General features: G+C 38.5%; 3 protein-coding genes across 6 annotated transcripts; 1 reads left to right on the forward strand and 2 right to left on the reverse strand.

Moving 5' to 3' along the window:
- Positions 1-472: 472 nt before the first annotated feature.
- Positions 473-5923, reverse strand: sco1 (synthesis of cytochrome C oxidase 1). Its single transcript, XM_023406981.2, has 7 exons — positions 5716-5923; positions 4952-5074; positions 3497-3587; positions 3127-3324; positions 2941-3033; positions 2290-2405; positions 473-2174 (listed from the first exon to the last, which is right to left on the reverse strand). Exons 1-7 carry the CDS (start codon positions 5860-5862, stop codon positions 2040-2042), a joined length of 903 nt encoding a protein of 300 aa, XP_023262749.1. The 5' UTR covers positions 5863-5923; the 3' UTR covers positions 473-2039.
- Positions 5924-6823: 900 nt separating this feature from the next.
- Positions 6824-9410, reverse strand: tmem220 (transmembrane protein 220). 2 transcript variants are annotated; one of them, XM_023406960.2, is made up of 7 exons: positions 9288-9410; positions 8761-8962; positions 8628-8657; positions 8482-8542; positions 8047-8170; positions 7435-7494; positions 6824-7307 (listed from the first exon to the last, which is right to left on the reverse strand). In XM_023406960.2, exons 1-7 carry the CDS (start codon positions 9305-9307, stop codon positions 7175-7177), a joined length of 630 nt encoding a protein of 209 aa, XP_023262728.1. In that variant the 5' UTR covers positions 9308-9410; the 3' UTR covers positions 6824-7174. The 2 variants fall into 2 exon arrangements, with proteins under 2 accessions (XP_023262728.1, XP_023262729.1); XM_023406961.2 differs by having other exon boundaries at positions 8761-9381.
- Positions 9411-10628: 1218 nt separating this feature from the next.
- map2k4a (mitogen-activated protein kinase kinase 4a) lies at positions 10629-24315 on the forward strand. 3 transcript variants are annotated; one of them, XM_023406963.2, is made up of 13 exons: positions 10629-11054; positions 11991-12026; positions 13084-13116; positions 16288-16390; positions 16509-16683; positions 16791-16910; positions 17054-17173; positions 17264-17315; positions 17405-17532; positions 21675-21752; positions 22796-22944; positions 23122-23167; positions 23500-24315. In XM_023406963.2, the coding sequence occupies exons 1-13, from the start codon at positions 10904-10906 to the stop codon at positions 23611-23613; spliced, it is 1305 nt and encodes a 434-aa protein (XP_023262731.1). In that variant the 5' UTR covers positions 10629-10903; the 3' UTR covers positions 23614-24315. The 3 variants fall into 3 exon arrangements, with proteins under 3 accessions (XP_023262731.1, XP_023262733.1, XP_023262734.1); XM_023406965.2 differs by lacking the exon at positions 13084-13116; XM_023406966.2 differs by lacking the exon at positions 13084-13116 and having other exon boundaries at positions 16300-16390.
- The last annotated feature ends 990 nt before the right edge of the window (positions 24316-25305 follow it).

The following is a 25305-nucleotide window of genomic DNA, read 5'->3' on the forward strand; positions in this document are numbered from 1 at the left end:
CAGTAAGATTCACTAAAAAAAGAGTTAGGAATGCAAATGTGTTTGTGTTGTTTTGAGTGAAATGCTTGGAAAAGAACAGGATTACGGCTCAGCAGAGGCACTGAAGAGGTTTTTAAAATAACTTATCAATCCAGAAATCAATGTGGTCCATTCTGAGTGCTCCATGTGACGGCAGTCTGAGCTGGAAGGCCTCTCTCCTCCAGGAATAAGTGCGGTGTCTGGCTGCGGAGAGCCAAACAACTGCTGTGTTTGCTTTACTAATCCAATTTCTAAAGAAGGAACATGACAGGTGTGCAGCCACAGAAGATATTAATAAATCAGCACTGGCTGCTGGGAAGTGCAGGTTTGAATTAACGTTTTTGTAAACTTAAAACTTAGCCCCTATTTATTGTCTATGAAATAGTAATATACAGAAACATTTGTCCAGAGGCAGGGATATTAAAGGAGACTATCAATGGAGGTCAACAGTATCTTTCAGCAAACAGTGAAGCTTTTAATGACATTATCAGTCTGTGGCTAACCTCAGTCTCAAAGCAATTATTCATTACAGTGATCTCAGCCTTAAAAGCTTTCTGACAACACTAATACACTAAAAGATCTGTGTTTTCTGATCATTAGTCAGTATCGGGTTTTAGAGAAGATTTTGTCATACCACTTGAAGATAATCAGATCTCCAATCAGTTCCTCATCCTGCTGCCTGTGGTTGAAATGTCTTATGTATTTTGTTGACGATGGATCACCGACAAAATTCAAAATTGAAACAAATCGTCAGTGGGGAACCTAGAGTGGATAATGTCATCAACATCATTTGAGACAAAAAATTTAATGTGATGCTACTGTCACTCTTCACTTTCAGCTTCATATATGAAATATTAAACATCCATAAACTTCTATTTTCCGGTTTTCTTGGCATCAAGTCTAGACTGTGGTGCAACAGTTTGAACAGCACCCTCCAGTGTTGGGGTGCTGTAGCTATTTTTCTTTGGTCACAAGCTGCTATCTCTCCAACGCTCAGAACTCAGTATCTGTTAAAATGTGTCTGTGGAGGGCGACCTGATGGCTGAGGTGTTACGGCACATACCAAATGGGCGTATTAAGCCCTGAGCATGTCCCCGGTTAGAGTAGCAGCCAGCCGGATCCTTTGCTGCATGTCTCTCCTGTACTTCCTGTCTGTTTCCACTTTCTTATCAAAATAAAGGCATAAAAATGCCCAAAAAAATGTATGTGGAAATAAAAATAAAAAAATCTGTGAAAATTGGTGCACTCTTTGCCATCATTTCTTTTACAGTGAATTCCATGCTAACTAATTGTGACTAAGCTACAATTCCAATGGGACATTTTACGGTGTAAAATATTTGCACCCTCTGGTACAAATATGTAATGGTGACTCGATTTCTAAATAAGCTCAAATCTAGTTTGGCACTTGTCACACTCAGTCAGTCTCACTCTAGTTTCTTTCTTGATAAGGTCAATGGGAGTTGCTACGCACTTTAAAATCCTACACATACAGGCTTTAAGTTAGTCCTGATCAACATTTTCCTTTCTGTGTGTAGGCTTGATGAAAACAAATTTTAGTTTATACTTATATTGCCTGTCAAGCACAAATAAAACAAAATCCCAAAAAATGTGTTGTATTTTGGTTTTTATCACAAAATCAAATCTTCATTTCACTTCCTATATTTGTTTTCAGGTGTTCTCTTCTTATTTACATCAGAAATCAGAGATACTGAGGAGCTGGAGCTCAAGTGTACAGGTTTTTTAAGCAGGAAGCACCTGCAGTCTTTTCCAAATTGGGTGAACGCAGCAGCAGTGTAATGTGTTATGGATCATAATGAAGAACATTGTGACAGCACCAGGCTGCAGACCTGTTTTTCTTCTGCACACCATCCACTGAAAGTAATGTAACTGCAGACACATTAACTTTATATAATAGTGTATCCAAAATAAATAAGATAGCAGTGAAGATTTAAGTCGACCAAGCTATGCAAAACACCTGAGGACAGTGTGTCAGACTGTTGGGGGCTTTAGCAGGCTGCAGCTCACTTCCCCTTCTTGTACTTCCTCATATGCGCTGCTATCGAGCTGGAGATCTCTGCGCTTCTTTTGTTCTGTCCAAAATACTCCATGAACTCTCCGTCTGGTCCAACGAGGTACATGATGATCGTGTGATCAACCTAAAGCCAACGAGAAGAGAATTCAGACTGATACTACCCTCTTAAATTTATTGTCCTAGATTATCCTTCCATCCTTAAGACATGTAGCATTAGTAACGGCAGAGTTACTACTCACAATGTAGTCATTGTCTTCGTCCTTTGGTCCCTGACTGTAATAGACTCTGTATGATCTGGAAACCTGCTCAATGTCAGCTATTGTCCCCGTCAGGCCGATCAGCTTCGGGGAAAACTCTGAAATGTAAATCACATTATCTATTAGACTCACCATGGTAAAAAAAGCAAGTCAACTATTACAGAGGTGAAGTGTGGTTCAAAAGTCAAGTGGACCTGATCTAAAAAAAAACTTTAATATCCAGAAACACAGTTAATGAAATAGAATGAACGAGCTAAAAGGTAGAGTTTTGTTGAGGATAATCAGACACACCGGTGTTTATATTTGTATTTATCCTGTTGAAGGTTGTCAGGTGATTTTGAAATTCGTAATAGGAGCGTTTAATGGACAGACCTAATAATTTAGCGACAACAGCTGTGTAAAAGTACCAGCTGAGGCACCTTTGTTTTAGTACATATAATAGTCTTGAGTATGCAAACACACAGGTGCACAGAAACAGGTATTTTTCCTGGGAAAAGGGGGTAGGTTTTTGTGAGACTTCTGGGAAATTCCAGGATCTCAGTTGCCCTTATTCGACCCACAGGTCTCTCCACAACTTTAGTATGAAAAAGGAAATCCAGTTACAAACACAGCCGGGTTATGTGGTTTTTGTACCTTTCACATACGTAGCCATGGCCTCTGGTGTGTCTCTGTCAGGATCGATGGTGATGAGGAGAGGCGTCAGGTTTGGAAGAGACTTTATGTTATCTGAGGGAAGCCGAACACGAACAGGACAGGATGTTTGGTGAATTAAATTTTCTCTTGTGTGTCATAGCCTGTAATGAAAACTTTTTTTATTACCTATTTCATCCACTACTTCGATCATTTTCTCTAATTCATCCGGGCAGATGTCCGGGCAGTGAGTGAACCCGAAATAGATGAGGACCCACTGGCCCAGGAAGTCCTCACTCTTGGCGGGCTTGTTGTTGTGATCAGTGAGCGAGAACGGACCGCCCAGCGCCGGTTTACCTATTGATTTGTTCCTCTCTTTTTCAATCACTGCACAATTCAACAGATAAACAGAGTTAAATCAAGCATTATCTCACAATTCAACATAAAAAATAACTTGGTTCAGACATGACACAGTTGCTTTATTGCCTAAATTCACCAAATTAATTTCAGATTAACTTGACCTTAATGCGTCCAGTATATTGCCCAGTAAAATACTCACTTTCTTCCTTTTCTTTTTTGAAATATTTCATTCCTCCCAGCAGAGTTCCTCCAATAGCAAACGTTATTGCTAAAGATTTCCACGTCACAGGCTTTACAGAGGAAACATCGAGAAAAACAAATTCACAGAGTAAAAATTACATTTCAAGACAACTACCTCTTGGGTTTATTTGGGCTAAAATCTAAATGTTTTTTTTTCTGCCACAAAGCCTGAAGCAAATGTTCATATAATCACAAGTTCACAGATTTATGATTCGTAATGAGTTTAATGTGTTAGAATAAACTGTAAATATTCTTACTGTAGTCAAATAGAAACTGCTCAAGTAATAAGTAATTTGTGAATGATGACTTTGTGCTGACAAATTAATTATTCATTATAATAGCTAATTATCCAGTGGGTCACCCAACATTAAATTAATTAATTATTTTTGAGTTTATACGGTCTCACAGTATTATGTATGTTATCTCAGAAGCCTTGATAACAGAAAAATTTATAGCTGATATCATTTGACCAAAACTTTTCCGTTAACTTGTTAAAACAATGAACAACTTGTGTTTATAAAGAGTATAAAGATACTCTCCATTCTCTTAAGTGTTTATTAGGTCCCACCTTTAGGCTTGGGTGATATCCAAAGTGTAATATCTCGGTACAGTCAAGTTCAAATATTGCAATATAAAACGTTATTGTAATATTCGATATTATTGCATTTGTTTCAGTGGTTGTTTTTCTAATAAAACATAATTATAGTGTTGCATATCATGTTGTTTTATGTTCTATTTTATAATATACTGTATATAATTATATTATTGTTTCAGGTATAAGTAATGCTGCCACTAAATAGCAGTTAACAAAGCAGCTAAATGAGGATCAGACTCAGCAGCAGGGCAGACTGTGCAAAACCCCAAAAAACAAAAATGTTGTTATATTCAAGATTATCAAGCAATTTGGTATTCGGTTTCTTACACTCAAAGACACCTTGACAAGCAGAGAGGGGAAGAAGGGGATCAGATCTATGATGCCATGAATAATGGCTGAGTGGCTCTAACTGATCGATTGATGACATAATTATTGCCAACAGAATGGAAGTAGTTCTATAATTTGAAGTGATGAAGTGTAGTGTTTGTAGTCTGTAGTTACAATTATCACTGTACGAGGCTTAAAATGCACAATCAAAATACATCTGACTAGTGAATTGGCACCAAATGCAGTTACTGTTTACTGCACCTGCAACAAAAATAAGTTACTACAACATGACAGATAATGCCTCTACTAATTGCAGCTTTTAAATTTGAGAATGCCTTAAAACTTTTCCAACCTTTGTATGGCCACATGAATACTCTCTATTTGACCATTCAAAATAAACTCCATACTTGCCTGTTAATTATGATGAGGTTTGACAAAAGACCTGTTCAAAACTGGGGATTTCTAACCTTTTTGTGAACTTTCTTCACTTACCCCAGACTTCTTCGGCTCACCACCCTGTGGTGAGGGTGGTGGAGGCAATGAGGAAAATGTTCTTGAGCAGTGCTGATTCAGCCATTGTGTTGTTCTACAGGTGTAACACTGACTGGCATTCACCTGTTAATGAGTACACAAAGAAAAAAGAACTGTGGTCAGAGTTAATACGCAATATGAAGTCTCTATTCAAGACCGTTCATTCTATTCAAACATTTCAAGTGGTGTTGTTTCATGTGAAGACCGATGGGGTAACTGGAGATCTCTACTGAATTATTAAGCACTTTTTTTTAATGTGGACAGCTTCAGATTGTCTGCTGGTATTTTAATAGGTTGTTAACTGTAAGAAATGTTACGTATAAAATTCTGACAGCTTTATATTATAAATATACATTATATTTATTTAAAGAAAAGCAAAATATGAAAATCAAGTTCAACTAAAACAACGATAAGCTACAAAGCTATAAAATGTTCTGAAATGGATGGAATTTGTTGTGTTTATTATATTCACACTACATTAAGAAAAGACCTGCCATGCAACGATGTTTTAATAACTTGTTAACTTTATAAAAACGTTTCCTCTGATATTTCATGCAACTGAAATCAGTGGTACATGTTGTATGTAGGTGTTTATGAAAGGTTAAAGTCGTATTTAAGCTCAGAGGCGTGACAACAGCATTGAAAAGTGATGCGTACGTTAAATTATCACATTTCTTAATGGAGTTTGGTGTTACGGCTGATACAGTCAGCTAGCTTTGACCTACCAGACAGCAGTGGACTCTCCGCGGCGACAGTGTGTTTTTCAGCCCAGTTTCTCTCCGTAAAACACTGTGTGTGAATCTGACGGAACATTTCTGTAAGACTTTAACATTGCTGTGAAACAGCCTGTGATATAACACACTCTGGGCCATGTTTGGACCTTGACAGAACCGCTGCTGATAGAAGGAAGCGGTTACTAGTTTACAAAACGTGAAACGTGAGTGGAGAGGCGGCATACTAACTGCTGTTCTCAGGTCAGCTCTCAAGATTCATGATAAGTCAAAATGGTCGATTCAAAAGTTGGAAGGCTGCTCTCAGATCAGTATCGAGGTAAATGTTATTAAACACAGGAAATTGCGTCATTACATCTTCTTCTATGATTGGGGAAGTCCCTCTGCTTTCTGCTGCCCCCTGGAGGCTGTAACATCCAGTTATAAAATATGTTTAAGTAACTGCTTTGATAAATACATAAATAGATTAATAAATATACAAAATGCACATATGTACATCACTATAGATAAAATTTATACATAGTGTATTGATCCTTGATCCTCTGCTCAGCCTCTGTAGGCGCAAAATAACTGAATGAATAAATTAATGAAGTTTATATTTTTCATTCCACAGGTAATTACTGACTTGATTCACATATTTATAGTTTTTCATATATATTATATTTCCATGGCTTCTGTTTTCCACTCACTGACTACACTAACACCAGCACAATATCAATTTAGCACTGCAAAACAAACCCACATTAATTATATGCATTCATGAGTGTAAAGGATCTGATCCCAGTTTAAACCCTGGCATGATAAATAAATGTATAGTCACCTACCGGTTGTACTCAAATTTAATGCTCAGCATTAAAAAACACACAAATATACAAATGCATCAATTTCTAACCACAATCTGCTCCTAATCATTACAAAAGCAGCGATCTGTAAGCCCGTCATAAAGTATATTTTCTAATCTAGCTCTCAAATCAGTGAGACATCTTTTCATGTGCAGCCACCCTCTTGTGATTTCCAGCATCTCACAGTCATCTGTCTCCCTGTCTTAATGCATGCTTGAATCTAATTTATCACTTATATGAATTTTGAATTAAAGGCCAACTTGATTTACTTTTTTATTATTACATTCAATATTATTTACACAGTGCACTTCATTTGAAAGAGTAAATGTAAAAATCAGTAACATTGATTAACTCTCTAATCTCTATCAGTCAAAATTTACACATTGAAATTGAAATTCAAAGACAAAGACAGTTTGTAGGTAAACATTAAAATTAAAAAAATATATTTTTTGAAAAATAACACCATTTCAATTCACCTCGGCTGCCATATGTTTGCATATAATGATGCCACAAAATCTTTACTTAAGCAGCATATTGTCCAGGATTTTCAGTCATAACAATATCACAAAATTAATTTTTGATCAAGTAAAAAGTAGGAAAGAAGTCGATGTCTAAATAGCAGTTTTACAATGTGAAGGCCAGTTCAATCTCAGGTCCTTATTGATGTAGTAGTAAAGCCAGGCCACGAAGGGGAAGACTGTGATGGCAACAGCTGTAGAGACTCTGAGCATCCCGGCCGGAGCCCTGACACAGAAGAGAAGAATGGCATCAATCTTTCAGACACAATATGAAATAATTTTTAAGAATAAAAATAAAAAGTTTATGAGATTCAAGATTTGAAATAAATCCCTTGGTTACATCTTAACGTTACCTTCCAGAGTGGCGACACAGAAGAAGCCATACAACTGTCAGCATGAGACCAGAAAACTCTCTAAAGGGGAAAAAATATTTAACCGAAATAAATAAATAGATAAATATATCCTCAGTACAGTGAAGCCCGGAAAGCATTTACATGAAATTTCCATTTCCATTCACATACCAGGACTGAAGAGATTTACATATACATATTTTTTAAATTCCTCTCAAATCATAAACAACCTTTCAGGTATTAATTGAGTTTTAACTCTATACTTCTGAGTCATTTTAAAGTCAAGTGAATCTCTAAATCTCAGGGTAAATTTTTAATTCAATAACAGGGAGTTTATTGGTTTGTGGTAAGGAGATTTGTTTAGAATACTCTCAATGCTCTCGTTGTGAAAATTGGATTTGTATTTGTTTGTTTTATATAAGTGAACAGTATAAGATATAGAATGATGATTCAGAAATGGTGATTCATACAAATCTGTATTTACAGTATTGCGAATGAAATTGTTGCTTTGATGTAATTTATATGTGGTTTCCAACATAATCTATTATTTGTTATCACTGCCAGAAAAGGAATTCAGTCAAATGAAAACATCAGTTTCACAGTGAGGTGTAGTACCTGCCCTCCTCCTGCTGGAAGATCTGTGTGATCCGCTCTTTATAAAGTGTCCATCCCAACATGGCAATAACAGCACTAGATATCATCACATGGAGATCAGCAACACGCCTCCAGGGCAAAGTCTCTGCAATGAAAACAATGCAAAAACCCAAATGGACATCATGCACTGAATCCTGCTCTGCAGGTGAGCTACACCATACAGCCACTTGATGGCGCTTTCAGCACTGGAAAACTGCACTAAAGCAGAGTTCAACTACTTGTGGTGAAATGTGGAAAACAGGAAAATGCCAACTGTCAGTGTCACAGGAAAGGAAACTCTCAGAGAGCAGCTGCGTCCATGATCATTTAAGTGAGGTTTTTTTCCCCCAGTAGAAAAGCATCTAGTAAAGTGACAAACAAATAAACACAACTACAGATCCAAACTTGTCACTCTACCTGTCACATGTGGTTTCAAGCCAATAAAAGCACACAGGACTGCAGGGACCCCATACCCAACCTGCAACAGAAACGTGGTGTGAATAACAAATCACATATAAAATCCCCAAAGAGATAATAACCATGAGGCATGGCTGTAATCTTACCATCCACAACCCTGCGTCTGGATCATTGATCTAAGGCCAAGACACAGTTAAATGCTTGATTATTGATCACGAATTAAAGATAGAGGATAAAAGGAGGGGACATGTCGTGTGTGTAAAGGGGGGGGACTCTCACCTGAACATATGTGGCAAGAGCGAAGAATAAAGACATGAAAACGTTGCAGACTTGCCAAATGACAAAAAGCCATGTCCCGGTGCTCTGCGCTTTACTAACTTCGCCCATTGTTGCTTCCACGTCCCCGCCCGGGCGTGCGGGAAGTAAAGACGTAAGAAAGCAGACGCACCGACCACCCCCCCCCCGGAGTGCCACTGGTCTACTGAAAGAATAAGGGTTTGTTTGATATTAACTACACCAACGCGAAGGTGCAGTTTCGATATAAACTACGATTTACAAATGATTCAATGCCATTATCTCCAAAGTGAATCATAAACCAGACCACAAGCCCCTTTTAGGTTTGATTTAAGACCACAGACCAACACTACAGAAGATTTATAAAGATTTTTTTTTAACATTTTGTGTTGCATAACTGTCATTACGACACCCACGAATACAGTCCTGTAATTGCAATGCAGTTCTTTAAATGTTCTCTGACAGAGCTATGGCTTGAGCTTGTAAGGGGTAAAAAAAGGTGTAAAAAATACCTCATATAGTCTATCTTCATTTACTATATCAGATTAAATCTTGGACTTTTTCGTCCCTGGCTGCCACGTACAACAAAACGAGCACACATTTGCCAAGACCGCAGTGACGTCAAGGCAGCAACAATGAAGAAATACTACTTCTGGTATCTCTTTACAAAATAAAATCACTATTGTATGTCAATTTAATACATTTCAATTGGCAGGAAAAAAAATGCATTAAACTTTATCATGACAGGAAACTGATTCACCAAAAAGAACAAACACAATAGGAGACAATAAACATGACACCACACCCAAAATCTTAATCAATACAGCAAAGCATTGAGATATTTTACCGATGTTTGTTAGTTATATTAACTACACTTGGTACAAATTATCCCTTGTATCCTCTATGTGAAAAATCAGGGGGTTCATTTATTTATTTTTAATATATTAATTTTTTTAAATACATTTTTCTCAAGGCTTGATTACAAATTTGCAGAGGGCCCCAGACCTCCAATGTCCCGAAAGGCCTGAAGCTCATTGTTTGGCAATTAGTTTGCAGTGATTTTATTAATTGCATATTTGTTATTAGGTACATGCGCCATAAAAGGACAATATCAATATGAATAAATCTATTTTATGTAGTATTCAACCTCTAGAATATACCATGTTTTCTGGAGGTCCCCCATGTTTGATGCGTTTAAAATTTCAGTTTCTATTTATTTACACTATAATTAAATTTCACGTACTAAAACTAGACTACCAACCAGGCAAAGTGAACAACTGCCCAGGGATCCCAAATGCCCCAGGTTTACTCCATAACAAATGGGTCTACATAATGTGATTATTAGCAAATTTGTTAGAGATTTGAAACCATACCAGGTCCTCCATGCTCCATGTTGTGACTCTATCTATGTGACCCTGTGTCAAAATCTAGCGTTGAAACCTTTTTTTTTTTTTAGTTTATGTTGAGTTAATTTGTTTCAAGCAATTTTGTTAAAAACAAGTTAAAACAATTAGTCATCAATTAATTTTCTCTTACTCAACTAAAGTTTCTGGGTGCCTGGGGAAATAAGCTGCCATGTGTAGTGGGGCAATAGGGGTCTAACAACACATTTTTGTCCAGGAGCCCCTCAGGATGTTAATCTGGTAATGTAGGTAGCTATCTTGTGTTCTTTAGATAGGCTATGTGCCTAGCTATCAATTTAAGTTAATTTTGATTTAATCTTAATCTTTTAATTAATTTGCACTGAATTTAAGTGACATGTTCGTTTTATTTTGAATGTGACATCCGGTCTGGTCGTGGCTCATTGCATGTAGCAGCTGTGGGTGTTGACATGTCAGTGTCACTTGGTCAGCTGATTGCGGGTCGTAAAGCCCCTTGACTAGCCAGTTTAGTTAGCTTAGCCTAGCTGGATGTTTGTTTTTGTTAACGTTACCACACAGGTAGCTTTTAACCTAGCCTAGAAGTTTTAAAATTTCTAGATAATTGACGCATTTTGAAGTGTTCTACAGCCGCCGGCTGCTCGTTTTGCGGTGTGAAGTTTCCGTTAGTGAGGCAGCAATTATCGTGGCTGGGAGAGAAGACGGGTGAAGTTGCTCTCCGTTCTCTGCATTGCAGCCCGGTGCTGCTGATGGAATTCAAACACACAACAATGGCGACTCCCAGTCCTAACAACTCAACAACACCTAGCAGCCACAACAGCAGCAACAACGCAGGCTCTGCAGCGCACCACCATCACCAGTCCCAGTCTCAGCACATTACCACCATGAGCAGCATGCAGGGTAAGTGAAGGGTGAAGGTGGAAATATCTGCTTGTAGCCGGGAGCTCACATTCTGCTGCAGTGAAGGTTAATGTTAGCAGGGCTAGCCGTGGGAGGCTGAGGCTACTCCCAGGACTGAAAAATACTCTCAAGGGAACGGACCAGTATTTTTCCCAAGAGGAACGTGCTTACGTTTAATTGCTTGAGTCCATCAATTGGAAAAATAATTATCCCCTTGTACCTTTCAAATTGTATTTTATGTTCTTGTTACCATTTTGATATTTTTCAGCCCCGTTACATTATGTTCTCCCTTATCTGGGCAGATTCTCGCCAAACTCTGTTCCTAAAATGGGCAATTTTAAGTCACAGCTATAGCTACATATGTCATATAAAGCAATGATTACACTCTCGGTTTTTTAAATCGTGCAAACAAAAAAAACACTATTCCGCATAGATTTAATCAGTGTGTCATCATGAATTACAGCTCCCTTGATATTCATGACGTCTCTATTTTCCAACTTAGGCTTCATTCGTCCTCTACATTAATACAACGAATTTCACCTCTTTGGATTGAGAACTATGTTAGTGTAAAATATGCCGAATTTGTCCAAACACCTTCACAACTAAGACATTATCAGAAGTTATATTGCATTGGGTGTATATGTTTGGCAATATGCAAATCCAAATTAAATTGCTAAATTTGACTTTAAAGCTTGATGGATTTCCATACAGTCTTTAAAACTCTGTTATTAAGTAGTGAGTGTTTGTAGTGATGCAGCTTGGTCCTGCTTGTAAGGAGTAGGCCCAGTGAAACCTGAGGCTGTTCTGTCCTTTTAAGGCTCTTGTCAACAGAAACATCTAAACCAGTCGCCTCTTTATTCATACAACCACCACTAAACCAAATGCTCATTATAATGATGTATCTTTGTACAAACAATGTCTCATTTTAACTTTCAGAGTCCAACACCTGCTGGAGATGTCAGAGTGAAACAGGTAGCTACACACTTCATTTGACTTAGTAGAGTAGGATAAGCAAGTTAATCAGAAATCCAATTATTAAATGTTTTTAGGTGAAGAACCAAGCACAAACATGTGTGTTAACACATTTTAGTGGTCTTGGTCAATCCCTCATATCTGCCATAAACAGATTTTCATACCAGACCAAGTTTAACCCGCCACTATCTAATGATGTTTGGACTAGATTGTACAGTTGATTTGAATTGTTATTATTATTTTTTTAATCTTTCATTGATTCTATGGATTTGTATCTGATTTGCATGTCAATCTTGCATTCCTAGTACCACTCTATATAAAGAAGAAGATGCTACCTTAATTAAGTCTAACAGTAGTAATGATTCAGGCATAAACACTTTGACTTAATTGATTATATAATCATAACTTATCAGGTATCTGGCATTTATCCCTGTTATGTAATCCTGTTTTCATTCACCTTTGCCTGACCATTTTTCACTTTTTTACCTTAATGCTGCTAACTAATGATTCCTAACTCCTGACATGGTGCTGAATAATGGTGAGCTGTCCCAAGAAAAAAAGATGTTTATGAAATTGTAATATGTTTCCCTTTGCAAAACCATTTCATGATGGTAATTCATACTCACTTCCAGATCCTTTTTTGTTGTATCTACAGGTCATTTTGCCCCTTTCATTTGCTGTTCCACTGACTGACACATGACATAATTCACCATACTGAAGTGCTTGTAGCTGTTTCATAAAATGCGTGTGCATGCTAATGCATTACCCTCCAGATAATGCATTTAACCTGCAATAGAACTCAGCACAGCAAGGCCAATTTCTGTGATTATTTGTCAACCCTAAAACTGCAGGATTCCTGTTAGTCCTGGGTTTGCTGAATGAAATGGACACTTTTTTTAATTCCAGGAAGAGGTTATTTTAGAATCCTTTAAGCAAGGGACGCCACCTTAAATCTTGGAGGTCTACTAATACAGCAGTCTCGTGAGGAAGACATAACAAGCTGGCAAATTTGAAGGGTGAACTATGAAGAAAATAAAAGCTGTCTTCTCACCTCTAGGGTTTCAGATAAACCTGTCTGGAGCTCCCCCAAGTAAGCCAACCCTCTTTTGCTTCAGCACCAACAGTTCTCATTCCTTTGTTTCCGCCTGACAGTCTGGTATGGGGGAGTCTGTCCTGCTGTTCTCAACTAATCCAAGTCAAGACTTCTGACGGGTTCAAGTAGGCTTGTGCCGGTAGCTCAGATAATAGAGAATGAGAAAGCTGCAGCTTGTCAGAAACTCAGTTTGATAAGTCACAACCTTTTTCACACAAGATACAGACTTTACAAATCTGTGCTGCATAAAAAGGCAGTCATTTCTAGTCAAAAACACTTACAGGTAAGGTGTATTTCTCATCGGCACAAGCCTAAAATTCAGAGCTTCCATTGATATTTTGGCACAAACTGATTTTAACTCCTCAGTGTGATGGAAGAGCTCTCCCAGATAAAGAAAGATCCTGTTTCCCTCATTAAATACTGTAATGGAAGCTCTACTTCACTGGTTTACAGTGTGTCACTAACAAGCAAAAGTAGTGCCTGTAGTGTTGTCACATCACTGTTTTTTTTCCCCGACTGGTTTGTCTTTTTTTTTTTTTTTTTGGCATGGGTGCACCTCAGCATAGCACTTGCTTGTCGAGACAAGGTACACACACTCAAAAGATGTCATTTCAAGCGATGCTGCTTACTGGAATTCAAACACACATTCTTGTGGTATTTTTGGGTGGAGCAAGCTGGGAACACAGTCCTATGATTCAAGGTGAAATCAAAGCAGTTGGCCTTGAGAAGCATGTGCGAGATATATATATATATATATGTAATTTCTTCTTAGCCTGTTTTTTTTTTTTTTTTTTTTTTTTTTTTTTTTGACCTGTGTTGGGTTTGTGTCTGCATTGTGAATGTAGGTGTGTGGGACTTTAGCAGCATGCTTGCCTTTCTGTTTCTGCATCAAGTAAAAGATTCAAATGTAGGTAGCGCTGCTGGGTGTTGATAGCCTCCTCAGATAAATAAATGAATGTGTGAGGCAGCCGCTGAACAGGTGACACCAGCGTAAGTTAGGGTTGGGCGATGTGATGATATATTCAGTGAGATGAAATGAATTTGTCAGAGACTTTCCATGTAATTTACACTCAGCTGCAGGGTATTACGTTCCCCTAGCACAAGCTAATGCAGTCTACTACAGCACCTCTGCATCAAATCCTGCCTTCATGAAGCTTATAATGTTTAATTTTGTCCATTGCATTACCATCAATGCGAGTAGGCTTAATAAACACCTCTCTGGTCTAATGTGATCAAGATGTATCCTGATATTTAAGTATTACAACATGAAAAGCACTAAAATATAAGATATGAATTCTAGTTACGTTGACAGGTGTTTCTGTTATTTTGCCTACCGCAGCCAACAAGCAAACAAATAAGTTACATCCACTGAAATGATCTTTTAGTTGAAAACTTGAAGGAATGATTTCTTACAGTACTGTTGTATTAGATGCATTAGTTTAAGCTAAGTGGACCTCATTACAAACTAGAAACTAACATCTTCCTTTTTACAAGTAAGATGTAGTACAAAAAATGTACTACATCATGATGTATACCAGTATTGCACTATAACACACAATATACTATATATATACTATGCTATACACTACACTATAAAAATATATTATGATAGAGCATCACCCACTGTTATTAAAGGGACAATCCAGTTGTCATCTAAGTGTAGGAGAAGAAACTCAGTGGCCACCTTATTAGATATACCTGTGATGGTATATGTGATCTAATGTAATCCAGTACACCAACTCAGCCATGAATTCTACCTTTAAAAAGACGATAATGTTCAGTTTTGATTGACACTGTCAGACGTGTTAAATTGTTTTATATGTTTGTTGTTGAAGTTGTAGTTTTCTGTGGTGGTGTTGAACTGGACTGCTTTACAACCCACACCTTCTACAAACATGACGGGGAGAATATTAAAAACAGCTTTGATTATAACGCAGTCCAGTACAACACCACCTCCAACTACCTACGACCTCAGTCATAAACATAAACACAACAAGGTAAAGTAATACTTTACATGTAATAAAGGCAGAATGTATGTTGGAGCTGTTGTACTGTATTGCATCAGATTGCACAGATGTACCTAATAACGTAGTCAAGGAGTGTATAAGTTTGGTAATTGGATTATAGTCATAATGTACGCAGAATTATAACATATGATATACTCATCTACATGACTGCAAATGCTATTTCTTTGCAAACAAAGCTTCAATTAAAGGCTGAACAGCACCTGTTAATTCTTGAAATTACAGGTGACAAAGAATGAGGAACATGAAGGATAAGACTAGCATGAGATTTTCTTACTGTCGACACCTCCCATGAAAAGTACTTTATGACTTCCCCACCTTGTCTGTGGTTTTCAGCTATGAGACAGTTTTCTGGCTTTTGAAGATGGAAATCATTTAAAACTGCTCACATATATGTGTATATATATATATATATATATATATATAGTTTTCAGTTTTTAAAAAAAGGCTCAGTAATTTCCTAAAGAAGCTGGGCACTGTAGTTTTCATCAAACATTACTCAAACAGGAGGAACCACTGCATTTGTTAGGGACTACTTTCACCAGCGGATTAATCCTCATTTGGTGCTCTAGCGAGTATTTGGTGCACCAGGATGGTGTGTGTGGGATTGAGTCAAAATAAACTACAGTGTGTGGGACACCCAGTGCAACAGTGATGTGTAACGTAATAGTTTTTGGAAACATTGAAGCTCTATGGCTCAGAGAAATAACATTCATCGGGCTTTGGATCACACACAACACTTGTAAGTAGGAGCCAACCATTGTTGGTTTGGGTCTTTTCATGGGATTTGTTGACAGTAAGAACAAATAAATACCACCAGAGATATCAGAGGCTCATAGGTGAGTATGTCTTTGGAAATATGACAGCATAGTTTGACTATATTCTGTAAAATCTCCATATATGGTGATGCAGAAGTTGTCCTCTTGTTCTGTGGAAAGCATGAGATCCATAGATTTGAGTGAATCTCCTCATTCTTCCCATTATCTCAGTTTATGGTTTGTGTTGTTTTCACTCACTCTCACTGATCATTCTGACCTTTCATGTGGGATGAGTTTTTTTTTTTTTTGTTCTTTTTTTGCTCAATCCTCAGCATTTGCTGTTTCATTTAAAATCTGATCTCGTTACTGTTTCTTTCCCTGGTCAGGTAAACGCAAAGCCCTGAAGCTGAACTTTGCCAACCCTCCAATCAAACCCACAACTAGGTTCACACTGAACACGGCGGGGCCACCATTTCAAAACCCGCACATGTGAGTGAACCCCAGAGATTGTGCCACAAAGAAATCCAGCAGTACATTTCTTTTTATCCTGCATTTTCTATTTTCTTTTGCACACACTGTAAATTTATGGATGTATTTTTTTTTTTAGAGAGAGGCTGAGGACACACAGCATCGAGTCGTCAGGAAAGCTGAAGATTTCCCCAGAGCAGCACTGGGACTTCACGGCCGAGGATCTCAAAGATCTGGGCGAGATCGGCCGAGGGGCTTACGGCTCCGTCAACAAGATGGTGCACAAGCCGAGTAACCAGATCATGGCCGTCAAGGTGATCATTTACCTCTCTAACTCCCACATATCCAGGTATCTGCACTCTGACTGTTTTACAGCGTGGTCATGTCTTCGTTTACACTTTTTGTTACATTTCTGTCACAGAGAATCCGGTCAACGGTTGACGAGAAGGAGCAGAAGCAGCTGCTGATGGACCTGGACGTGGTCATGAGAAGTAGTGATTGTCCTTACATCGTGCAGTTTTATGGTGCTCTGTTCAGAGAGGTGAGATTGTTTCATATCTGAAACATTTGTTATTTTATTGATATATTTAATTCTTTTTACTGTTTCCCGGGTTTAAAAACCTTAATGTTTTATTTTGAAATCTACTACTTCTATAGGAAATGACTTTGTTTCTTTTGTTTCAGGGCGACTGTTGGATTTGTATGGAACTTATGGCTACCTCCTTAGACAAATTTTACAAATTTGTATATTGCTCATTAGACGATGTGATTCCAGAAGAAATATTAGGAAAAATAACATTAGCTGTAAGTTTCTCTGATTATTTTCCTCTTTTTAAAAACAAAGACGCCTTATTATCAACTGCCGCTACTAAAGAGTTGTTTGGTATTTTGCAGACTGTGAAAGCACTTAACCACTTAAAAGAAAACTTGAAAATAATACACAGAGGTAAGACAACACCAGGCACCTTTCCTGTCTTATTATTTTTCCATCTTCAGGCTACTTTTCATTAACTGTGTCTTTTCTTTCACCGTCAGACATTAAGCCGTCGAACATCCTCCTGGACAGGAACGGCAACATAAAGCTGTGTGACTTTGGCATCAGTGGTCAGCTGGTGGACTCCATCGCCAAAACCAGAGATGCTGGGTGCAGACCGTACATGGCAGTGAGTAACACAGAGTCCGGTGTGATTGAGTTCTGCTGTTTATGGAACATCGTAGAGGTCTTATCAACAGAGTGCAAACGCATGGGTCTCCAAAATAAAAGACTATTAAATGTTCCCTTCTGCTCATCATCCTGACAATAAATGACTACTTGTCATGACTACTAAGTCATAGATTACAAATGCAAACTGTTGTGTCCCAGAATTCAGTAAAACAACTGATATGAATCAGGGCAGGTGTCTGACTCGTCTGCTTACACATGGCAGCAGGTACATCTTAGTGCTGATGAAATGATTCATAATGAATAAGTGCAGCTGGTATTGATGGAGTTGAGAACTGCGAAACTAAACAAAACAGAATGACCTCATTGTGACTGAGACCTGGAAAAAAAAAAAAAAAGAAGGTCATCGAGTCATGTATGACCTTAAACCTGGTTGTGACGCACTGATAGGAATCACTTTTGGGTGCAGGAGTCTTGAAATGTGAGCTGTGGTGAGGTGATGATGACTGAGCCAGACCATAAGTCAGACACCTCAGTACTACATCAACACCCTCCAGATGTTGGACTGTGTTTTCTGGTGCTTTTTAGTGTTGCGTTGTACTGGAAAAGGATACTCTACTAGTAACAGTGACAATATGAAAATGTCACTGAGCAGAAGTGAAAGACTGGATTTCAGTCATGTTTATTACTATGTGTCATTGCAGTTTATACCTCTGCACAGAATCAACGCCGTTGGTCGCACATCCTGCACCGTACCCTGATGTGCACCTCCCTAGAAATTTAACTACATGTCGCGGTGATGCATACTCTCAGCAACTATGATTGGTCAGCTTTGTAGCATCGCATTTCCTCCTAGCATGTCTCTCAGCAGCCGGACAAGCACTACAAACTCCCCCTCCTTCTGCCTCAATCAGATCAATGGTCATACACACCATCTCCTCCAATGTCTCTCTGTTTTGCTTTGCAGTAATTTCAATCAAATTAACCGGTGTTCAACACTAATTAGTTCCAGCACCAGCTCCAACATGATCACTCAGTTTCAGTCGCCATTGTTTGAAGAACACTCCCCAAAACGATGAAGACACAACCTACCTGATGAATTATCATTTAATTTTCAAAGCTCCCAGTATGTAAAATAACTGTTTTCACAGGCTGAATAGTGCTCTGCATGACAAATAAAAGAGTTCCCTGTGGTGGAAATCTGAAATAAGAATCAAGACTCGGTCACCCCCGAAATGAGAACAAACCAGTCTCTTATACTGACGCAAATACAGACATGGGAGTATCGTCCCCTAGCTGGCAGCTGGTGGTGTCAGGATGCACAAGCAGGTAGCTGTAAGTTCTCAGGAGTCAAACCCCAATTAAAAGGGAAGATATGCAGAAATACAGTCCAGCTCTAACTGGAACAGTCAGTTCAGTATTAACTACAAAGGGGTTACATGAGGGTGCACATATGATGGATTAAGACAAGTTACAAATACAACCATACTAAAAATTTCCACTACATTCCCTTTTTAATAAAAAAATCTGTTATCAATAAATGAATGGATTTATCAGAATTTCCTGGAGCCCACGGTGATGTCTTCAGATATTTTTTTTTGTCTCACCAACAGTCTAAAAATCCAAAGATAATTATGATATAAAATTGTGAAAAGCAGCAAATCCTCACATTTTAGAAGCTGCATGTTAAAACATTTCTTCTTAATAAAATACTTAAATGATCAATTAGTTATCAGTAAATTATGAGACCATGTTTTTAGTGAACACCCCGTGTGTGTAAGTGTGTGTGTGCGTTCGTGTGTGCGCGTGCTTTGTTGTGCATGCACCAAATCTTTGGCGGTGCAAAGAGGTGATCTCACTGTGTCGTCACCACTCTGAGGTTATTTTCTGTCTCCGGGGTTACATCAGCAAGTGTGTGTGTGTGTGTGTGTGTGTGTGTGTGTGTGTGTGTGTGTGTGGGTGCCCCCCCCCCAGTCACTCCACAGCAGTTTCCATTCTAAATTTGGTGAGGCACTATCAGGACCCCTAGCAGCACATCCTCACCACCACCACCACAACACACGCTGTGCCCGCCCTCTGGAGGGCCGAGGCGGTCGGCTTCATTCATGACTCGGTCTGAGCGAAGCCGCCCAGGATCTTCCCGCGACTGTGAACTCAGGGTTCAGGAATCTAAGCTCCAGTTTCTGGTTTCCAGCTGGCACGCTCGCCAGGTGTTTGATCACCGCACTGCTGGTTACTGCAGGCTTAATGACGTAAAAAAAAAAACTGACCTCAGTACAGCTGGAGGGCCTGACTCGCTGTGTTTGTATGTGGATTTTATGGAACCAGTAGCTCTTATTCACAACTCTTTGCGGTTGCGGTTATGATTATGTGGTTTTCTTTTTTGTTCTACTGTACATGATGATAAGTCTAGCACGTCTGTGGCTGCTGTACGTCAAGAAGTAGAGACAGTTTTTTACAAGAGGCTGCACACATTTCCCTTTTTAATTTCTCCTTTCAAAGCCCTGTGCACAGGTCTCTTTACCTCACTCCCAACCCACTAATGCAACTGAAACACACCTCAGGATCAACCTCTGTACGATAACACTGACAACATTTGTGTCCCGAGAAGAAAACTGTAGCTTTTAATTTTTTATATTTTATTTATTATTCTGCATGAAACAAGACTCCATTCTTTTCTGCTTAGACTCTGCTGCCTTACAGTTCTCATAGCAGAAATGCTGCAGTATGCTTCACCAGGCTTTTTTTCCTAAAGTAATTCCAGTCATACAAAATAATAATGTCTATAGAGTGTGTATGTGTTTTTGATGAATTATTTAGTCTATAAAATGTCAGTTACAATACAATAAAAAAACCTGAAAGGATTCAGTTTATAATGAGAGATAAGAGAGGAGAAGGTGGACCTTATAACCTTGTAACATCGTTGTCTAATCGCTTCCCCACTAATGCTGTTTATATTTGAGATAATTTATATGCTGTGACTGCAGAGACTAAACACTGCCAGTGTTGGCAGATGTGAGCAGGCTCTCTCTGCAGTAGTCAGCTGCTCTTCTATAAAACCCAACAGTGCTGCAGCACAGACTGTCCCACTCTGCTGGGGTGACGTCAGCATCTAATTCAGGCCTGTAAATGGGCCAGTGAGGTGCTCCCCTTCCTCTCAGCACAGCAGCAGGAGAGGCAGGAGATTTCTGCAGCCCTCTGCTGCACACCTCATTACCACGTCTACCACTGTGAATTGTGATGAACGGAAAAGGAGGTTGTAAATGGCAGTAGAAGAGTCTTGTAAGGCAGGCAGGCAGGCAGGGCCACGCTGCAGTCCTGACAGACAGCAATGAGGGAACGTGCTGCCTTCGTATGTGAGCTCCAGAGCTGATGGCATCTTGTTGTGCAGGTGAAAACATGCCCAGAGGTGATGAGCTGGCTCGGTATTCTCAGGGGGAGAACTTGTCTAGCAGTTGATTTTTATTAGGCCCAGTTTCGGCCTGAACACCTGTTTCTCTCTGATGATCTAATCTGGAGCTCAGAGTGAAGAAAGGAATAAAAAATATATATTTTAGGTTCCTTCACAGGCTTGTAAATTAAAATTTTGACACCATAAAACTCCAGTTAAAATTCATGATCAGTTGTTCACATGTATGGGTTCCCTAAGCTGCAAAAGATTTGAAGCTTAGAGGCTTTAAACTCAACAAGCACAGTGACATCTGGTGGTCTGAAAAACTTGCAGCCTCCAACTGATCTGATAGTTTCAATCTCATGTGTCCAATAAAAGATATGATAATCTTGTTAAGGCAAGCTGCATAAAATGCACAGATGATTGTTCAATGTACGACAGTAAAATAAAAAGCAAATGTGTTGTGAAAATGAGAAACACGTCTTTGTGCTTCAGTATCTTCTGCTGAGTTTCATCAAAACATCATCTGACAACCGAGTTACTTCAGTGATAATGCACATGTTGAGATGCTTGAGTTTGTTTGATTTTGAGTATCTTTTGTTGGTGTTCATGTTGGCGGTCTCTGCTCTTATCGTATCACCAAAAGTCCTGGTTTGTTTGGATACCAAAAGCTTTTGTAATATTTTTCAATTTGGCTGTTTATTGTTGTTTCTGGGCCCAAATTTTAATCTGATTTCCTGTCTAATTTTCAGCCAGAGAGAATAGACCCCAGCGCATCCAGGCAAGGCTACGATGTCCGCTCAGATGTTTGGAGTTTGGGAATCACACTGGTGAGTCTTAATGCCGTCTTGACTCTGTTCGAGAGGGAAAAAAAAACAGGTTTTCAGTGAATGTGGGGAAATTATTCCACTCTCTATATAAATTGTAGTCCTAACTGTTCAGGTACCAGGTGGTAAACCACAGTGTAGTAGATGACAGTGTAAACCATTGCCACATTCAATAAATATATGACAATTACTTTGTGGAATAGAACATCTGCTCTTTTTCCCAGAAGCTTTACAATTTATTAAATAAAATTGTGTTGATTTTTTATGACGTTAGTGGAGGCCGTCTTTATTTCAGGTGAGGTAACAAGCCTCTGCTATGAAAACACTGCAGGAAAACTCTGTATATTAATTTCCTCTGGGTTTTCTAGTGTAATTTTACACCTGATTTATGTAGTTTTACATCATTACTCTGGGAAATCATCAGGAAGACACGCACATCCATAATTAAATCAGGTGCTGGGTAAGAATAAGTTAAACTGACAAAATGGAAAGAAAATACCTGCACATCAACATCTTGTTCTCTGTTCTTCTTTAATTCCGCGTGGACTTGACAACATTTCAACCACAAATGCTTTTCCTCAAGGTGAAGGTGTGGACAACTATGATGACACATCACGCCTCATTTTCAGATTAATTAAATTGGTTTAAAGTTAGCCTAGCCCTAACACTAAATTAAAACACGTTGCACCACACAAACTAGTTCTTGGTGTAACTGTTGTGCAACATTAGCTCGCTTATTTAGAGTGAAGAATAAAATTAATAAAATGGAATAAATCTTGTTTAATAATGATGTAAATCAAAATAACACAACATGCCTTAAACTAAAGTAACATCCAACCAAATTGGGACATGTAAAGACTGCTAACTCTGAAACACACTAACCTCTCCATGTATGCACATATAAATGAAACAAAGTTTACCTTTTAAAGTCCACTTAGAATGGTCCCCTGCCCCACACCCTGAAATGATGATGATTTTAAATATTTGCATTTGTAAATATTAAATGTTCAAATTTCTTCATTTTGTGCTTTTATAATGTATTTCAGTATGAGCTGGCCACAGGACGGTTTCCCTACCCAAAGTGGAACAGTGTGTTTGACCAGTTGACCCAGGTGGTGAGAGGAGACCCTCCACAGCTCAGCAACTCGGAGGAGAGGCGCTTCTCCCCCAAGTTCATCGCCTTTGTCAACGTGTGGTAAGGGAAGATTTCTATTGTCAGGAGATTGGTTCTACTGGAGGTTTTCTCTGGTGTCATTGAGTACAACCTCCAGCTGCTGCTTGCTTTGGTTCTGTCTCCCCCTGGTGGAAACTTGCCTGAAATGCATACTGCAATGTTTTAATACTTTTTTCCTCTTTTTTTCTTTTCCTCAAGCCTTACAAAGGATGAGTCGAAGAGGCCAAAGTACAAAGAGCTACTGGTGAGTTTGTGTTTAGTCGTCATGAAGGCTGCAGCCTATGGAAGCCCATTTCTGCCAGTAAAAGAAAACATTTAAATAAGATAATGATCATGTTAAATCAAAATTATGAGAAAACGTAGAAATTATGAGAAAAAAGATGGAATTACGAGATAATAATCATGAGAAAAAAGTCAAAATTTCAAAAGGAAGGCTTTAAAATGTAATAAACTGACTCAAAACCAGTCTTAAGCCTCTATTTTCTGATTTTTGGAGAGCATCCTTTCTGCTTTAGAGCTCAGATTATTTTGTAGGAGTTTGTATTAATAAATAATCATTTGTTTTTCCCTTTGCAGAAAGACCCGTTCATTCAGATGTACGAGGAGCGCTCGGTCGACGTAGCCGGTTACGTCTGCAGGCTCCTGGATCAGATGCCAGCATCCCCCAGCTCCCCTATGTATATGGACTGAAAGCAGCACAAAAACAAAAATACACCAATAAATATACACCAGTCTGCATCAACAAAGACAGTGAAAAAAAAAGACAACAAAGTAAAGAAAACAAATCCTCATGTAAATTTGCTTGGTCCCCTTATTGCAGTGTTAAAAGAGAATTGTAAAGCTTAAAAAAAAAACAAAAAAAAAACAAAAAACAAAACACCATTTGCAATAAAATTGGTGTTCATTTCAGTCATGTCTGTATAATATATAAACGTTAACACACTTCTGTTTCTCTCTTGTTCACAAACACACACTGACGCACAGTCACGTAAGTATAATAGCAGCTGAAATCAATCAATCATGGTCTTGACTCATCTTGATGAGGACTCATCTCAGTGATTAGTAGTGATTTAAAAAAAGAAAAAGAAAAAAAAAGTAAATAACCTGGAACTTGTATTTATAGAACCAAAATCATGTGGAGTATCTGATTGGAGATTCTTCAACATACTGGAATCATGCTCTTTGTGAATTGTCCCACCTCTTCCATGTACGTGAATGAAAGCATTGTGTTTGGTATGTTAATGGAACTTTGCTTCTCTGGGTATAAAGCAGTTTAAAAAGGTTAAAGTGTTGGTGGTCAGAATCATGTTATACCTGCAGTCCAGTTAGTGCTCACTGTGCAATGGACTATATGCTGATATATGAATAAAGAGAGAGAAAGAGAAGAGAAAAGTGTGTTGTCTTTTTTTGCCTCTTTGCTGGCGACTGCCAGGCTCAGGTGTTTTCAGGTTGGCTTTTTAGCCATTACTCAAGACTTCACGGCCATTATGGCAAAAATTCACACAAATTGTTAAAATTTTATATGACTGGATAAACAGGGATGTAACCTGAAACTAGTCTGAGTGGTGAAGGGATACAACCACAAGCCGGTAATTCTAGTTTTCTTAAATAACTGCAGTGATGCTGAGATTATATAGTCCTTTGAGGTCATGTCCTCTGTATTTTCCTTTTTACAAACCTCACACAGACATTGTGAGAACTTTACAGGTTTTCTCAGCATTTTTAGGATCATTGTACTTAAATTTTACTACTTTTAGACCAAACAATAACTAAACCAACAAAAGATTAGTCCTGTGTATTGATATTAGTGCCTAAAGGCAGTGGTAGAGGTTACTATACGTTTACTCAAATGTATTTTGTGTACAGATTTAAGAAGCTTATACTTAAACACCACCAATAAGACCATGTGTGGCCCCTGTATAACCCTCTGAAAGCAGCAGTGAGGCCACAGTCCCCCAGAAGTTTATTTCGAGGTTGTAATCACGAAGGTCACTGATGCAAAAAAGCAGCCACTGTGGAGCAAGTATGAGCATCATCCAAGGCAGATCGGAGGCGCTGTCTCCATCAACCTCTCTTCTTCTTATGTGCAGACTAAGCATAATGCTGCGACCGGGACTTCCGTCTATGATTACAAGTTATGTTTCAACAATAAACACATCTTTCTATTTATATTATAACATTTAAAATTAATTTACGCTCGCTGTTATTTTTTTCTGAAAGGGTATTTTGGGTTATTTGATCATTAAAACACTTTATAAGAGCGGCTGAACATGTGAAATATATTTTTTTTATATAGTACGTTTTATTTTGTAGTAGTTTGTTTATGTTCACAAGAAGTTCCGCCTCCCTCCCTCCATGAGCCGCTATGATTGGTCAACAGAC

Source organism: Seriola lalandi, unplaced genomic scaffold, assembly GCF_002814215.2.
Source record: "Seriola lalandi dorsalis isolate HSWRI2012SDOR001 ecotype SW California unplaced genomic scaffold, Sedor1 jcf7180002054322, whole genome shotgun sequence".
Classification (NCBI taxonomy): Eukaryota; Metazoa; Chordata; class Actinopteri; order Carangiformes; family Carangidae; genus Seriola; species Seriola lalandi.